The 18631-nt window shown below is 36.5% G+C and overlaps 1 protein-coding gene across 4 annotated transcripts in view; it reads right to left on the minus strand.

The window, feature by feature from the left end:
* The window catches only part of TMEM156 (transmembrane protein 156), a 74720-nt gene extending 66031 nt beyond the window's left edge, over positions 1-8689 (minus strand). For all 4 annotated transcript variants that reach the window (XM_032496002.1, XM_014562851.2, XM_032496004.1 and 1 more), the window contains exon 1: positions 8486-8689. In XM_032496002.1, the coding sequence (XP_032351893.1) occupies positions 8486-8573 (88 nt within the window). In that variant the 5' untranslated portion in view covers positions 8574-8689. The remainder of the gene's footprint in view (positions 1-8485) is intronic.
* Positions 8690-18631: the final 9942 nt, after the last annotated feature.

Genomic DNA, 18631 nt, shown 5'->3' on the forward strand with positions numbered 1-18631 from the left:
GTCAGATATGTATATCAAAGATTGTTTGAAATTTATTGTGGTTTATTTACTTTCATGACCTAGGATATGGTGAATTTTTATAAGTTCCATAAGTGCCTGAAAACAATATGTATTTCCAGATATTAAAGCAAAGACTGTAACAAGAGACAAAGAATGACATTACATAATGATAATGGAATCAATCCAAGAAGATAGAAAAATTGTAAATATATATGCAGCCAACATACATAAAGCATGTATTAACAAATATAAAGACAGAAATTGACAGTAATGCAGTAACAGGGAATTTAACACCCCACTTGCATCAATGGACAAATCATCCAGACAGAAAATCAATAAGGAAACACTGGCCTTAAACGATAGATTAGACCGGATAGACTTAATAGATATATGTAAAACATTCCATCCCAAAGCAGCAGAATGCAGATTCTTTCCAAATGCACATGAAATGTTCTCCATGATAGACCTCATGCTAGCCCACAAAATAAGTCCCAGTAAATTTAAGAAGATTGAAATCATATCAAGTATCTTTTCTGACCACAATGTTATGAGACTAGAAATCAACTACAAGGAAAAAGTTATGAAAAAACACAAACAGATGGAGGCTAAACAATATGCTACTAAGCAACCAGTGGGTCACTGCAGAAATCAAAGAGGGAATTTTTTTAAATACCTGAGGACAAATGCAAATGGAAACAGAATGACCCAAAATATATGAGATACGACAAAGGCAATTCTAAGAGGGAAGTTTATAGTGATACAGGCTTGACTCAAGAAACAAGAAAAATCTCAAGTAAACAATCTTACACTTAAAGGAACCACAAGAAGAAGAATGAACAAACCCCAGAGTTAGTAGAAGAAAAAAATCATAAAGATCAGAGCAGAAATAATGAAATAAAGACTAAAAAAAATTAGAAAAGATCAATTAAACTAAGAGCTGATTCTTGGAAAACATAAACAAATTGATAAGTCTCTAGCCAGATATTCAAGAAAAAGAGAGAGAGGGCCCAAATTAATAAAATCTGAAACAAAATAGAAGTTACGACTAACATCACAGAAATACAAAGGATCATAAGAGATTGCTAGGAACAGTAAAATACCAATAAAAAGCAATCTAGAAGAAATGGATAAATTCTTAGAAATGTACAACTTCCCAAGACTAAATCAAGAGGAAATAGAAAACATGAACAGACAAATTCATAGTAATGAAATTGAATCAGTAATTTAAAAACGCCAAACAAACAAAAGTCCAGGACCAGAGAGCTTCACGGGTAAAGTCTACCAAACATTTAAAGAAAAATTAACAGCTATCCTATTCAAACTGTTCCAAAAAACTGAAGAGGAAGGAATGTTTCCAAACTCATTCTACAAGGCCAGCATCACCCTGATACTAAAACCAAAGATATCACACACACACACACACACACACACACACACACACACAATTATAGGCCAATATCACTGAAAATCTTAGCAAACTGAATTCAACAAATATTAAAAAGGTCACACTCCATGATGAAGTGGGATTAACCCAGGGATGCAGGGATGACACTGTCCACAGAACTGGAACAAATAATTGTAAAATTTACACGGAAACACAAAGACCCCAGATAGTAAAAAAATCTTGGGGTGGGGGGAAGAACAAAGCTGGAGCTATCACATATCCTGGTTTCAAATTATACAACAAAGCTACAGTAATCAAAACAGCATGTTACTGGCGCAAAAACAGGCACACAGATCAAAGGAAAAAAATAGAGAGCCCAGAAATAAACCCACACTTAAATGGTCAATTAATCCATGATGGAGGCAAGAATATACAATGGGGAAAAGACTGCCTTTTCAATAAATGATGTTGGGAAAACTGGAATGATACATGCAAAAGAATCAAACTGGACTACTTCTCACAGCACATACAAAAATAAACTCAAAATGGATTAAAGAATTTAAATGTAAGACCTAAAACCATAAATCTTCCAGAAGAAAACATAGGCATTATGCTTTTTGACATTGGTCTTAGTAAGATTTTTTGGATCTGTCTGCTCAGGCAAGGGAAACAAAAGCAAAAATAAACAAATGGGACTATATCAAACTAAAAAGCTTTTGCATAGTGAAGAAAACTACCAGCAAAACAAAAAGGCCACCTACTGAGTGGGAGAAGATACTTGCAAATGATACATCTGATAAGGGGTTAACATCCAAAATATACAAAGAATTCATACAATTCAACATCAAGAAACCAAACAAACCAATCAAAAAGTGGGTCAAGGATCTGAATAGACTTTCCAAATAAGATATATAGATGGCCAACAGACACATGAAAAGATTCTCAACATCACTAATCGCCAGGTAAATATAAATCAAAGCCACGATAAGATGCCACCTCACATCTGTCCAAACTGCTATTATCAAAAAGACAACAAATAAGCATTGGTGAGGAGGTGGAGAAAAAGGAACCCTCATGCACTATTGGTGGGACTGTAAATTGGGGCAGCCACTATGGAAAACAGTATGAAGTTTACTCAAAGAAATAAAAACTACCATTGATCCAGAAATTCCACTTCTGGGTATTTTTCCAAAGAAAACAAAAACACTAATTCAAAAAGATATGTGTACCCCTATGTTCGTTGCAGCAGTATTTACAATAGCCAGGATATGGAAGCAACCTAAGTATCCAAGGTGAATAGACAAAGAAGATGTGGCATACATAGGTGACCCTTGAACTACACGGGTTTGAACTGCGTGGGTTCACTTCTCCATGGATTTTTTTTTCAATAGTAAACACAATAGTATTCCACAATCCACAGTCAGTTGAATCTGCAGATGCAGGACCATGGATGTGGGGGAACTGCATATTCAGAGGGTCGACTATAAGTTATAGACAAATTTTTCACTTCCAGGACAGTCAGCATCCCTAACAACTGTGTTGTTCAAGGGCCAATTGTATATTCACTGGAATATTGGGCAGCCTAGAAAATGATGAAATCTTGCCATCTGTGACAACACAGATGCACCTAGATTGTATTATGCTAAGTGAAATTAGACAAAGAAAGGCAAATACTGTATGATTTTACTTACATGTAGAATCTAGAAAACAAAATAAACATAACAAAACAGACTCACAGATACAGAGAACAAACTGGTGGTTGTCAGAGGAGAGTAGGGTGAGGGGAAGAGTGAAATAGGTGAGGGCAATTAAGAGATACAAACTTCCAGTTATAAAATAAATAAGTCTCAATTTTGTAATGTCCAGCATGGGGAATGTAATCAATAATATTGTAATAACTTTGCATGGTGACAGACGGTAACTAGACTTACTGTGGTGATCATCTTGTAATATATAAAAATATCAAATCATTCTGTTGTACACCTGAAACTAATACAATATTATAAGTCAATTATACTTCTATTTAAAATTTTTAATTAAAAAATTCTGAAGTCTATAACCACATATACTGCATAAAGATATTAAGAAAAAAATTAAAGCCATAATAAATTTATTTTTCACAGGAATTAAAATATATATATTAGCTGCCAGGATAGGAGTTTATGGCTTAGCTGCCAAATTTACGAAGACATTAGTTAAAATAGTTGCTACCCTTTGGTCACAGGTCTGCCTCTTTAGCAGTTGTCATAGACTCAAAAGAGTATCGAATTCAATAGCAAAAACTCAATTATATTTCCATTTGGGTCCAACAGTTGAAGCTTCCCTAGTAATATTGAGTGGGAAAGCATGAAAAAGGTCATGTTGTGTATAAATGATACATCCATGGTGTTAACCATTTTAGGACCGGAGGAGTCTAGACAGGATATAGATTTATTCATAGATCATGTGGGGAAGACCATTTAAAATATTTCCTTGGAGGAAGGGGCAAGGTTTGGGGTCACTTTAAATTTACAGTAGTAGTCTATGAAAGGCAGATTTGGGACATAAGAAAGAGATTGCTGATTTTACTTGTCAAAACAAGAAAAGTAAATGCACATAATGAAATTCTCCATTGGGGAAAAAGTAAGAAGAATAACTCAGAGTAGAGAGTTGCATATCTTTTAGGTATAAGATTCTGTGAAATAAATTTCAGAGGCTGCACAACTTCAAAGTTCTAGGTTTATGATGAAATTTTATGTTTCAACAATGTAAGATGAGGAAAAAATTGCCTTGCCTACCTAAATCAAAAGATGATTGTCAGGCTCTGATGAGAAATGCTTCCTTCCAGAAAGCATTTTCTTTTTTTATTTCTTTTACAGTACTTTTAATTTCCTTTACAATATGACTCAGAATTTTTATTTAATCAACAAATACTCGTTGAGGGCCTTCTAATGTGGCAGGTATTGTCCTAAGTGCTTGATATATGAACAAATAGACAAAAACCTCATTTTCATTGAGTTTGCATTCTGTTTGGAGAAATCAGGCAACAACAACAACAACAAAACACTAAATAAGTAAATAATATAGGTGATAAGTGCTAAGGAGAAAAGGAACAGAGCAGTATAAGGGGAAGATACAGCACTATAGTAATGCTTTAGAGAAAGCCGTTTTTTCTATAAAACCACAAAGGATATACAGAGAGAGCATTTATCCACCAGTGCAAATGAATGAGACGGGTAATTCGAAAGCATCCCAAGCAAGGGTTGCTGGCATTGTAACCTAACCCAGGAGACAACAAGGCCATTTCCACCAAAGCAGTGAAAAACATTATTTTCAGCAGTATTTTTTTTTTTTTTGGCAGTATATATTGTCTGAAATATATATGTAAAAATACTGTGTCCATCAATAGGCATTTTAAAACTATAATGATTCAGGAAACTCAGTAAGAAATAAAATCTTTCAGCAAAGCCAATTTATCCATCTAGATTTGTTCCTTCTTTCCAAAGATTTTCCAAATAGTCTCCCTTGAGAATGATGCTTCACCATCAATGAGTTGAAATATTTAATGAGTTGAAATGAGTTATTATATGTAAAAAAAAAAAAACTTGGTATGTAGTAACTATATATGTATGTACAAGTATTTATTAAATTAAAAAAATTTTAATGATCATGACTATATCCCAAACCTGATTGGGGATTACTGACTGAATTATTAATGAGCCAGCCAATAAGAAAATAAAGTGCCCGGTTTTTGAGAACTAGGTAACAATTTCACAAATTAATTGCAGTTACCTTGATAACACTGTTCTTTATGATATAGACATAAGTAATATGTACATATCCTTATATGTTTCAGGGTTTATCCTATAGTTTGTGAATATTTAAAGTTCCTGTTATCCTTTGTTTTCTTCAGTTTCACTGCTTACTATAGTACCATTTCCATCAGAAAGTGTGAGTTGTGGGAGGAGGGGGCAATGAAAGCTGGTAAACATCTTTTGTCAGTTTGGCTCTTAAGAGAGGAAGTCAAAACAGCTAGGTAAAATTAGGTTTGAGGTGTTTTCACCTGTGCTATTCCTGGCCCTTGTCACCACAATCAGGAACACACACCCATAAGTCACTAAAATTTCTGGTTTCAAGAATTTCTGAGATATCAAAATAAGTATATTTTATTTGAAAATCAATAACAATTGCTTCTTTTAGAAAGTGTTCCTGCAAGCAGCTAAGGAGAAATATTAGGCGATCATTAGAACTCTGATACTTACTTCTCTATGCAAACAAAAATGGAAGAAACATCACCCCCCAGACAGGACTGGAAGCCACATTTATTTTCCCTTTGCACCTCTTTACATCGCTATTTTAGTAATTTCCATGTTGTATTTAATTATTTACCAGTCAGTCCTCCGCTTGACTGAAAGCTTTTTGAAGGTAGAATTGCCTTTCATTTTTGTAGCCTTGTGTTCCTAGTATCCGTAAGACACTATTCATGAGTGAAAGAATAAATAAATAAAAGACCCTGAAATTTAGATGAGTTAATCAGATCTCTCTTACGTACTGTAAGTCCACCAAAAGCAGGTTGGTAAAGTCACTTGTTTGGGACAACCCAGCTCCCTTAATTTCAAGAAACTCTGAATAAAAACATACCCATCCCCTTTTACATCTCTATTATCTAATTCAATCTGAGAGTATCAAACCATTATATTCACCACTGTATCTTAGTGTAAGCTGCCTTTCCAGTAAACTGAAAGCTAGAATAGGCTATCTTGCCAGCACATACCAATGCAAACTCATTAAAAGCTCCAAACACCATTGGAGAAGTTCCCTTTGGTAAAGTTAGGTAAATAACTTATCCTATGTGATTATAATAATTGAATATTCTGAGTAAGATTATTCAGAGACTCAAATATATTCTTGATGAAAAATGATCAAACACAGTGTTCTATTTTTAACTTAGGCCTTCAGAGGGTTTATTATTTCAAAATCAAATCTATTAAACCTTGTGAATACATTATTCCTCATTAAGATTCCTTTTGAATTCATATGACATGTTAAAGGCAGTGTATCAGTAAATAATTTATAAGTAAAAATCATTTTATAATATTTATCCTGGAAATTAAAGTGAATAGAACATAAAAAAAGAATGAAAAGAAGATGCAAATAACTGATAGGGAGGGTAAGACTACACAGGCGATTCTCAAGGTTAATTTTAGCACTCCTGGAACACTCTTATCATCTAAATAATCTTACGAGATATTTTATGAAGTACACTAGTTAACAAGTCAAATCATTTCATAAGGCAACTATTATTGTGATTAAAAAATACTTTAAAAAGGCAAAACAATTATGTTTCCTTTGTTTAATCAATATAGAACTGTATAAAATAAGGTTATATGAACTTGCTCTTGGTAATCCATAAACCATTATAAAATATAAAGCATTATTATTACACTATTGCATGTGTAAAACATTTTGCCTAATAATCAACTTTTCATTTGTGGTGGCTCTGTGCAAAATTCCTGCTACCACAAAATAACATTAGGACAAGATGGTGGTTTTCAAGCAGTTTTGTCTGTTGGCAACAAGGATAGTTCCTTTGAAACAAAATTCTCAAATAAATCCATCACTTCAGAAAGAGTTGGAGGAAATATCTACATTGCTTTTGGACCAGGAAAAGAGAAATGGCTATTTTAAGTTTGAGGAGGCAGTAAAAATAGTATTGGAAGCTAACGTAATTAGTTAGAAAACTAAACAAACAAATATGGTTGATTATCCTTGAGCTATCTGCCCCCACAACAGAAAAACTTTTAACATACTCTTAGTCACTGATCCTCATAAAACATTAGCCAATGGTTAGCAAGTAGATCATTAAATCTTTTTAGGCTGATTATCTGGTTTTTATTAGATCCAATCCATTTTTTTGAAGGTGCTAGATAAAACTAATTGACCTACCTTAGACAACTATTAAATGAGCTTACTCTCAGCCCACAACAGCTTAAAAATTGAAATAGGTTATGTCCATTCCAATTCTAACTATTCTTTTTATAGTTTCACTCAGTGAAATCAAGAATTAAAAATATATGCTATGATTGCTTAATCTAAGCAACATAATCCCAGAAAACAGAGAAATTTGAAAAATTCAATTATTCACAAAATTGCACATTCAGTGTTTATTTAGCAAAAATATTTTATCTGCTACTTCACATCATATATATGCAATATTAAGTAATCGTTGCAATACGTAACCAAATGTAATTAGCAAAAATGTTTTATGTGGCCACTTCGTATTATATATACGCAGCAATAAATAATCATTGCAAAGGTCATCAAATATAAGCTTTTCTCTGATTTTAATCAAATTTATATGATAACTTTTTAAAAAATAGAATACAGCATTTTCTTTTTACTATTTCTTCTTATTAAATGCTAGGAAGCACAATTACCATTCAAACAATCACACTAATATATTTTCAAAGTTTTTACTGACATATAAAAAAAGTTTAAATTTACATCTATTTCTTTTCCTACCCTAGGTTTCAACAATCATATCACGATTTTCTGAAATATCCAGAGTTCATTTTGTTCCATCTTTCTCTAGTTACAAATATACCTCTGCTTAAACTTATACCCATCTTATTTTAGCTGTATTTGAGAAAAAAATCTTAATACTATTTTTTCCCCAAAAAGTGACAGTAAGTTATTTGTGTAAAATAGTTGTGATGGAGGGAATTCAAGCATTTTTAACATGGTAAATGTTACTTTCTTTATAAAATAATTCCAGGATGTAAACTATACTTAAAACCGTTTTGAAAGAAACTTTCAAAGAGCAAAATCATATTATGAGGTTTTTGTAAACTCGGTGTTTGAAAGCTAGACTACAGATTTTAAACATTTCTTTTCATTTTTTCATTTCATTATTATATGCTACAATACTTAAGTACTGTGAGTAAGATTGCTATACTATGTAACAGTCGACTAAAATTGCAATCTCATTTTATTAGCTTTTCAGACATAGAAGTTCAGCCTATGCAGCATGTATCCAAAACAAATAGGCCTTTCCTGTAACCATTAGCTGACATAATTTTCAAAAACTCAAAAAGGAAAAGTAGTTTGTAATTAAATACTCACCTTTTGGTGTCTTGAAATATTCCGGCAAAGTTAAAATGAACATGATCACTATTGCCAAAAGTAATTTAAGGAGGGCTGTTTTTGTCATTTTCTATTCACATGATACACGTGTTCCCATCAAGTACACTGATGGCATGTTTCTTCCTGGTTTAAGTTTCATCTCTGCGGTACTTTAAGTTTATGCAGTTTACCTCATACTCACTTCCTCTTGGGTAAGACTTTATAAAAAGTAAGCCTTGAACTGAGATGTCTTCATTTTGAGTTACTTTCCACTAAGAAAATGATCTTCTATCTAAGCACTTTCATACTGTCTTCTAAACAAGAAAGAATAAAGAAATGATTTCAGTAAGTAAAGGAGTCTTGTCTTCATCTAGATTTGAAGCTATTTTCCTATACTTACCAATCTGTGTGAGTAAATGCAAACCCATGATACACTCACCAAAAATGAAAGGATGAATGTCAGTTATGTCCAGGTTGTAAGGACATCATTCATTGATTTACTTATTGAGTGACTGCTGACCCCCTTTTAAGTGCCGGGCACAGTCCTGGATTCTGGTGTTCAGAAAACAGTATGTCTAGAAGATAGCAAACAGTACACAATGTCAGGATAAACTAGAGACACGTGTAAAATTTTGGTTCTACTTTGCTACATTGTATAAAAGCAGAAGAATGGGACTCATCATTCTACCTATAAACACTGTGATTATTGTTACAGAATCCACATTTTCAGTTCCCATTTCAAAAAACAAAAATCTTTCATTGTGGTAATCCCAGTGAAATAAACTGCATTGTCTTAGAATACAAATGAAGGGTAGGCAAAATTCATGGTGAATAAAGAATATGTGCCAACAAATATTTTTATTCTCTTGTTCTTGTATTCTGGTTTAAAAAAAAAAATGGTACCAGATATTAGCAAACATTTTCTCCTTGCTCACTCCCTCTTGTACCCCTACCACCCATCCCATTCCATTTACCCTATTTCTTGTTCTTACCCACCCAGCCCTGGGCTTTATGGAATGATGGGTGAGCCAGCACTAAGAAGCAGGGAACAAAGGTGAGTATGAATTAACTGTCTTTTCTTCTGATCGGCTGCAACAGTTTGATGAACAAATGGAATCATGGGATAAGAGACCTTATGACCTGAGTGTAAGAACAGTCAAAACGGGAGTAGGACGTCAAACACAAGACTTATTTTATGAACAGCATCAAGGAACATTCAAAAGAAGAGGGGAATTGATGAGAGTTATGGCCCACACCAATTACTGCACTGAGACACACTGAATTACAGGTCAGGCAGTGTCTTCAGTAGAGATGCTGGTAGGGACGGGTGGGATATCCTGTTCCTTAATTCTTCCCTGATCTTACAGGTGTCACTAAATGGTCAATGGACACTCTACTCCCCATTTTGACCCCGTTTTGATTCCCTCAGACATTCTCTTACTTATGAATACAAACACTCCAATCATAACTTTACCGATGGAGATGAAATTGTTTAAGAAAGTATTTACTTGATATAACACCATTAAGTCAGTTTAGTTCCTGGTTGAATTTTCCTATAAAGGCAGTTAAACCACTTCTATACTTTTCCTCTTTAATTTTGATTTTACTGAAACTAGTTTTGTTAGAATCTGTTCTTTTCTATGAATGACAGTGCTTTGATTCATTTATTAATTCTTTTGTCCATATTGCATTTTATGGATTTGTGAGGGTTTTGTGTGTGTTTGATTATACTTGTAGATCTTCTGTCTTCCTCCCCACCTCCATCCCTCCTTCCCTCATATGAGCTCAGGCTGGTATTCCTATTCTTGAGCACCTGGAAGACAAACTTCCCTGGCAGTTCCATGGGTTCTTTGTCATTGTTGGGCTGTTTCATGTTCTCTGCAGCTGACTTCTCTGGTGCTGTACAGATGGTGGACATCAAGAGACCAGTCCAGGGTCCCTAAGTCCCAGGACACTGCCTGACTGCTCTGAGGACACAGGGATCATTATCTCATATCTAGTGGTGACCACTAGCTGGACACCAATGTGTCTCTCTGATTTAGTAAATCATAAGAAAATCATGATATGCTCTCAGATATTTCATGAACCTTTTATTCCCCTCAATTGTTCTATTTTATTTTAATCTAATTGTTACAAATACTTTTGATCATTCTACCTACAATGACTAACTGCTGAAAGTGTTAGAAGAGCAATAGCCAGTAACAAGTTCCAAATATCCCCTGGGCCAAATCCTCCAAGATTCAGTAACAAGGGTAAAAAGAGTTGAAGCATCTTGCTTTTTCTGACTGTCATAATTTATCCACTAAAATATTGCATTATTGAAAATTGCCACATAGAGTATGTCATTAAATATTTGCATTTCAAAGACCAGCAATCACTAAAATTTAAGAATTAAGCTGCAGTTTCTTGTAGGTAGTGCCTTAGAAATAAATAAATATGGGTTGTGCTAACTCTTGATTTTATTTAACTTTTCATATTATTTTGAAGATAGAACTGAAGCAACAGAAATGTTGGAAACAAACAAATCTGGAGCAGACAAGCATATAGTGGTATATAAGAAGCTTTAACAATGTTATTTGTGGCTTGGATTTGTACACTATGAAGGACAGAGATGTGGCAAGCTCTAAATTTTTAAGTGTGACTCTGAATCATGGTTAAAATTTAATGTGGATATTTACCCTAAGGAACTGTGAAGCCCTGAGTTACTCCCAGAGCTCAAGGAATGGGTAATGGTTCTCCTCTCTGCCTGATATTCTTCTTTAGATAATATTTTTTAGATTCCTCCCTTGCATCTGTGCTCAGTTTTCTTTTGTATTTCTGGACCACACCTCTCTGTCAGCCAAATGTGAAAACTCTGCAGAGTAAGTTATTTCTAAGGACTTTATTTGATTTTTAATAGCCCACAGATCAAAATTTATTTAACTGTACTCCAATTGTGTCTTTAAAATTTTTTTGATATAGCATTACAGTGTGAATAGTCACATGTATAAATGTGTGCAAGTCTGATTATAGGGTAGGATTATGAAGACCAATAGCATAAAGATTTTTGAAGTTCTTAATTCAACAGCTGTCTCCCAGAAAAGCTGTGTCAACGTACACTCTACCAATGGTAAATGAGCATGTCCATGTAGCACCAAACTTTGACACTGGCCTTTTGTTCTTTTAACCTTTGTCAGTTTGAAAGGAAAAAAAAAAAACTCAATATGCATTTCTTTGATTGCCAGTAAATCAGAACATTTTTGATATTTGCTGGCAATTTGAATTTCTTCTCTTGTGAATTGCCTCTTCGTGTCTTTCACTGGAGCACTCATATCCTTGTTACTGCTTTACAGGCCTCTTTTCTCTAGTGGGAACATGGATCCTTTGCCATGTATATTGCAAACACTTTTCCCAGACTGTTCGTTTCCCTTCTGTGGATGATTTTTTCTCCCTCAACTAGTTTGTGACAATTTCCAAAGCATCTTCACAAACATCAGACTATTAAAGGAGCATGACTACAATCCTTCAATTACTCATCCACTGTGGGCTTCTCCCTCCTACCTCAATGAAGGAATAAGACATTAATATATGTAAAACAGAAGAGATAGTTGATACCACACTAGTGTTTAACTTTCCTAAGTCTTATAGTTCATTTTTGATACTCAGGTTCTCAAAATGCTTTAATGTATCTACACTTATGATCAACTGATAATCTTAATTAAATAACTGTACATTGTGTGCTAGATACTTTTTTTAATGAGAAAACCCCTTATTTCAAGGAGCTGCTCTACCAGGAAAGTAAGTGCAACATACTTTTTAAAAATAATAATAAGTAACCTTAAAAATGATGGTTTGGGTTTAATGTCTATGTGGTTATCTCTTATGTGAAATATACACTTGTTGTAATACTTTATATGAGCAATATTTTTTCTATTTTTTCCCTTGCTGAAACTACCCCCAACCCCCTCACTATGTTCTGTGGAAAAATCTTTCAAGGTGAACAAAAACAGTAGCAATGATCAATGACATTTATTGAACGTTTACTATCTGCTACTGTACATTGTTGACCTAAAACAATTAGATTGCCAATTATTTCTCCAGGAAAAAAAAAAAAAGAATGTATTCAGGATCAGCAAAGAATTGCAATTCAGAGTCTGCCACCATGGCGAGCCACATGCAGGTCTCTTGTATAGAGGCAAGAAGGAAAGGTGAAACGGCTGTAGTAAACAAAGAGTCCATGGCTTTTCATTGGCTGGGTTGTGGCAGCCTCTCATTGGCTGAGCGCCTGCCCAGCCCAGAACAGGGTCTTTCTTCTCCCTGTTGGGCTTTGCTCTTGTTGTAGGGTGTGAGAACTCCCCCTTCCAGCCTCCCAACTCTATTTGATTGAGGTTTCTGTTTATTCATTTTTTACAAAGTTATTGAACGTTTTATGTGGATTATTTTATTCAATCCCCCAGCAACTTTCTGAGGGAGTTTCTATTGTTATTCCATTTTTATAGGCAAAGAGTATGAGCTATAGAGAAGCCAAGTAATGTGCTTAAATTCACATCGTGAGTAAACAGTAAAGCTAAGCTTCAAACCCACAGTCTGACTGCAGACTTAATGCTCTCAACCATTGTGCTATACCCCTAGTTTCAGACTGCATGAGAACACTTGTCTGTCAGGAAGGGTCACTTATAAAATAATAATAGTAGCAAACACAAACATAGCCCTTTCTGTGTGCCAGACACTTCTCTAGTCCAGGGTTTCTCATGGGTGGCACTACCGACAATTTGGGCTGGATAATTCTTTGTCAGGGAGTGGAGGGGCTGTCCTGTGTGCTGTAGGACGTTTAACAGCAGATGCCTGTAGCAACCCTCCCCACCCCGTTTTGATAACAACAACAAAAAATGTCTCCAGACAATCCCAGATGTCTCTGGGGTGGGCAAAACAGCTCCCGGGTGAGAACTACTGTGCTAAACACTTCACTTACATTAAGTCATTTAATCCTCACAACAACCCTATGAAATAGTTACTATTATTTCCATTTTACTGACTTCAGACCAGTTCTATTCTAGGTAATCTAACATCCAGCAAGTGAATGTGAAACACAATTCATAATCTGGATCAGCCTAATTAAGTCTGATTGTATTACCTGTGGATAAGCCATCTACTTTGGCAACACACCAATGCTTGGATTAACACATTTTGTTGGGGGAAATAAGCTTCTATTAATGAGGTCTGCCTAAGTATAAAGGGGGTCTGGGGAAGCTCCAAAGTCCTCATTCATTTTGCAGTTCATTCAATATACTTACTGAACACCTGCACGGAGTCAGGCAGTATCCCGAACCCTGGAGGTGAAGTGGTACATGAAACAAAGTCCTTGCACTCATTCTTGTGGGATGCACATTCCAGAGACAGCAGTCAAGAAAATAATGACAATAGTTTATTTTCAGATAATGTTAAGTGTTCTGGAAAAAAAACCAAGGCAGAGTATGATATGCTAACAGAGAGTCGAGCAAGACACATGTTGGTTTAAGTAAGGGTGTTAAAGAAGGCTTTATATGATTTCTTTTATACGGCACTAAGGAAAAGCAAAAGTGCAGGGACAGAAAACAGGCCAGTGGTTGCCAGAGGCTGGAGATGGAGGGAGGGGTTGACGACAAAGGCACACGAGGGAGTTTTTAGGGTGATGGAAATGTTCTAAGTCTTAGTTATCTCTTGATGGTGGTGATTACACAACTGTATGCAAAAACTCTAGAACTGTATACCTAAAAGGGTAGGTTTTACTTTATGTAAGTTGTAACTCAATACACATAATTCTCTCTCTCTCTCTCTCACCCATCTTTCTCCACACAGGCTTTTTACTGTTTTACGAATGGAGGCTGTTGAGAAAGGGGCGTGGGTGTTGTGTCTGAGGCTGGACTGTGTGCTAGAACTCGCATTGCAGAGCAATTCAGAGAGAGCCTCAGGTCAGGCCGGCAGGAGACCACAGCCTTGCCCCTGCTTACCCTGCGACCTTCAGGGGCTGTGGTGACGTTGTTGCAAAAAACCTCAGAGCACGTGGGCACATGGGAGGTCACCCTCAGCAGCCAGTTCAGCTGGGCCAACCTGGGGAGTACAGCCGGCCCCAGAACCAGAAAATGTGCTCAGCACCGCTCAGACCACAGGCTGCGGTTCACTGAGCAGCCTGCTCTCTGTTCACCTCCTTTCTCGGGGAAGATCTGGTTTAATCTGCCACCACCGTGTTTAGAACGCTCGAGACTGGGCAGAGTTCACCTGAGGTCTCACCCACAGGCCTCCTCAGAAGTGTCACGCCCTCACGTGCCCAGCCCATATATGGCTGCTTGGCCCCCACTGTCCCCACACCACCACCTGTGGCAGGAAAAGCAGGGTTTGTTTCCACTAACAAAACCTGCTGCGCTGAGATAGCAGCCTGTGCAGGAAGGAACCTGCTGCGGTCACTTTCCTTAAAAGGAATATGAGGCAGGCTGGTCCGCCCCAACGGCACACTCAGAGAGGGGAAGCAAGAGGGAAAGTCTTCCTGGAATGGATTCCTAGGACCATTGCTGTAGCTCAGCCACTGGGAACAAAGTTTCTGGAAATTAATTTGACCTTGAAATGTATTATTGTGTTAGTTACATGTATAAAGAGATAGAAAAGCACAATCGAAACATTCTTCATGACGCTAGAATAGATCACCTTTGACCCTTTAGGAAACAGAGTGAAATCAATAGTAGTTGAGTGTCTGATAGTTTTAGGTCCAATAGGTCTAGTCTCAGGTAAAAAGAACCGGCTGCAACAAGAAGGCTCTTCTAAATTTCAGTAATACTATTTCTTGATTTTCTTGGTAATGGAGGGGAGGAGGATGAAGTGTACTCACAATTTGACATTGAAATGCCCTATTGTTGCAGCCAATTCTTTTTATCTGAAGACTGGACCTACTGCATCCAATACTTTCAGACACTGAGCAATTGATTTTATTCTATTTCCTGAAGAGTCAAAGGTGCTTATACTCTAGCATCCTAAGGAATGGTTTTGTGTGTGCATGTGTGTATGTGTGTGTGTGTGTGTGTGTTTTATTTTTTAGGTTTTAAATTGAATGAACAATGTTTTGGTTGTGCTTTTCTGTCCCTTGATATATGGAATCTATAAGTAGCACTATTTCTTTATTTTCTTGGGGATGGAGGGGAGGCGAGTGAAATGTTTGTTTTCTTCCGTCTTCATGCTGCTGAGACCATTGGCGCTAATGTGTACGGTGCGTGCCACCTTCGATTCACCCACTGTTTTTGAATCTCAGGTCAGCTGCTTGTTTCTCAGCCAGAATCTTTCCTCAAGAATTCTGTGCTAAGTATAGTCACTGAATATAGAATGCAAGTGTGAACACAGAGGGATGCGTGCTTTTAAAAAAGATAAGCAAAATGGAGGAGGAAGATGAAGCATGATGACTGATAAGAACTTTCGAGTTTGCATGTCTGTCTGAATCATCTTTGTTATTCTCTCCCCCGTAACAAGCAGCACAGGGTCTTCCATGTGAAGGCCTCTTCATCATATCTGGTAAGTATTGCTGAATGAATATTCTATAGCACAGTGACAAACCTGAATTCTTAACCCTACATAGTGGTGATAAACTTGTTCTCTGAGACCATTGAGATGGAAGCCAAAGAAGTGGTTCCTGCCTGTTAGGCAGTGAATCCAGAAGCAACATATTAAATATGAAAATACATCCTAGAATATTGTTTAACTAACTCATAAGAAATCAACATTAGTAATTATGCAACTGTCATTTTAAAAGGCAAAACAAGCATATTGAGGTGCTGGAAGAGTCTCTTTAATGCATGAAAATAAATGCAAGTACTTTGTGTTTATTGCCTTGCCTTACGTGTTTATAGAATCCTAAATTAAAGGCCTTCTAAAGTTTTGTAGTCTAACACTATGAATTAGAGGAAAGGTTCCATCCATGCATGTTATAATGCTAAGGAAAGGAAATGCTCACAATCTAGTAAGTTGCCATTTCTTAAGGCTTTAGAGGCAAAGGGTTTTTTTTTTTTTTTTTTTCATTCATTCATTCAACAAATTTTTATGAGTACCTGCCATCATAGAGCCCTCAGTCAGTCAGGGAGACAGACAGTAAATCAGTGTTCATATCCCATCAAGTACCTGCTTCTTAGAGGAGCCTGCAGGGTATTATGGGAGCACAGAGGAGAACATGCTCAGCCTGGAAGATTCAGGAAAAAGACTGCCAGAGGAGGTGACCCTTGAGTTGAATCTTAAGGACTCGTGCAAGCAGAGATTAGAAAGGCAGGGCATTCCAGATGAAGGAAATGTATTTAAAAATATAATTATAGAAGAAATGATACATCTGGACACTGCAAATCATTCAGAATGGTCACAGACGTGGTGAGGTAGAGAGGGGTGAGATTATAAAGGATCTTACCACCACACTAAGATGTTGGAACTTGACCTTGAAGGCAACAGAGTCACTAAAACTTCTTAAGCAGGATCCTGGGGGATGAACAGAATTAGGTTCCTGTTTTAGAAAGGTTACAGAGACTGGCAGGAAGTGTTTAAATTTGTTTTACAAATACCATTTTTTCCCCATCAGAGTGTGGCCTGATTATAGGAGGCCTACTTATGAATGAGTGGATGGAAATATATAAGACAACACACATTCCTTCCCCCACATCCCGCACACTGTGTAAGGCAGGGGCAGGTTGTGGGGAGGGGGGTCCCTGGTTTTTTCGTTTTTTTGGTTTGTTTTTTTTTTGGTTTTTTTTTTTTTTCGGTTTGGTTTTTGGGTTTATAATGAGAAATACTATTAAAAGTAATCCTAAAGCCTCTAAAAAAGATACCATTCCTGGGATCTAGATTTTGAACACAGATACTGTATATAATGATATTGAAGCCTTTAATTCTCCCCACCCACACAATTGGTAGTCAGAGCAGAAAATGAAAAGTCAAACCATTTCTCTACTAAGGGCATACTAGGATTAAGCTTCATTTGCTACCTATCAGTACTACTCTTTAACCAGATTAAAACATTCATTGTTAACCTTACTATCGTGATTATTATCAACTGAAGTCATTTGAACACTCACAAAGGACACTGTATTAGCACCATCTATCAAGTTATCAGTAGAGCAATCACATTTTATGTTCCATTATTCCATTTCTGATTACCGCTACATCGTTTCATCTCAGGGTAAAATATTAAAACTTTGACAACATTTTCTTATCTATCATTACTCTCTGATTCTGTGGATCCATTTATTGGCCAAGTTGTTAGATGTCACCATAAATTCTTAACTATGAATGCTTCTTCAATTTCTGTTTCTTAGTATATTGCCAGAATAAGAGATTAAAAGCTGCCATTTTCAAATTCTAATTTTAAACTGGGTAAAACCAGGCTGTATTTTAGACCTTATTAATACATGTAAGTCATATGATTCAGTTATAAAATAAACTTCATGAAAGCCCTTTGGCCATTACAAAGGAATACAAGCTATCTTTCCTAGGTGAAGTTGATACACAAAAAAATGAATGTGGGTCGAGAGGAGGGCCGTGTTCCAGGTCTTGGCTGAGTCCCTGGGATGTGCCCTGCCAAGTGTGGGTCCTTGGCTTTGCGCAGGAAAGAATTCAAGAGTGAGCCACAGTTGAGTAAAGGTAGATTTATTTAGAGAGATAGACATTCCATAGACAGAGAGCAGGCTGTTTCAGAAGGCAAGAGAAGGGTCACAAGGTATGGGCACTGGGTGCTCAGTTTAAAGTAAAAGTAGCTATAACTCCATAGACAGAGTGCAGGCCATCTTACTCAGAAGGGAGAGCGGCCACGAGCTGTGGGGGTTGTTAGTTTTTATGGCTCAGTAGCTTCACATGCTAACAAGTGGGAGGATTATTCCAACTCTTTGGGGAAGGGGCTGGGATTCCCAGGAATTGGGCTACTGCCCAGTTTTTGACCTTTTATGGTTAGCCTTGGAACTGTCATGACACCTGTAGGAGTGTCACTTATGATACTAATATATTACAATGAGCATATAGTGAAGCTCAAGGTCTACAAGAATTCAAATCTCCCACCATCTTGAGCCTCAAGGCCTACTGGGAGTTGAATCTTCCACCATTTTGGTGTTAACTTCTGTGTCATTCCTTGAATGGCCGTACTCTGCCCCCTTCCTGTCTCAAAGTCATTCA

This window comes from Camelus ferus, chromosome 2 (assembly GCF_009834535.1).
Source record: "Camelus ferus isolate YT-003-E chromosome 2, BCGSAC_Cfer_1.0, whole genome shotgun sequence".
Classification (NCBI taxonomy): Eukaryota; Metazoa; Chordata; class Mammalia; order Artiodactyla; family Camelidae; genus Camelus; species Camelus ferus.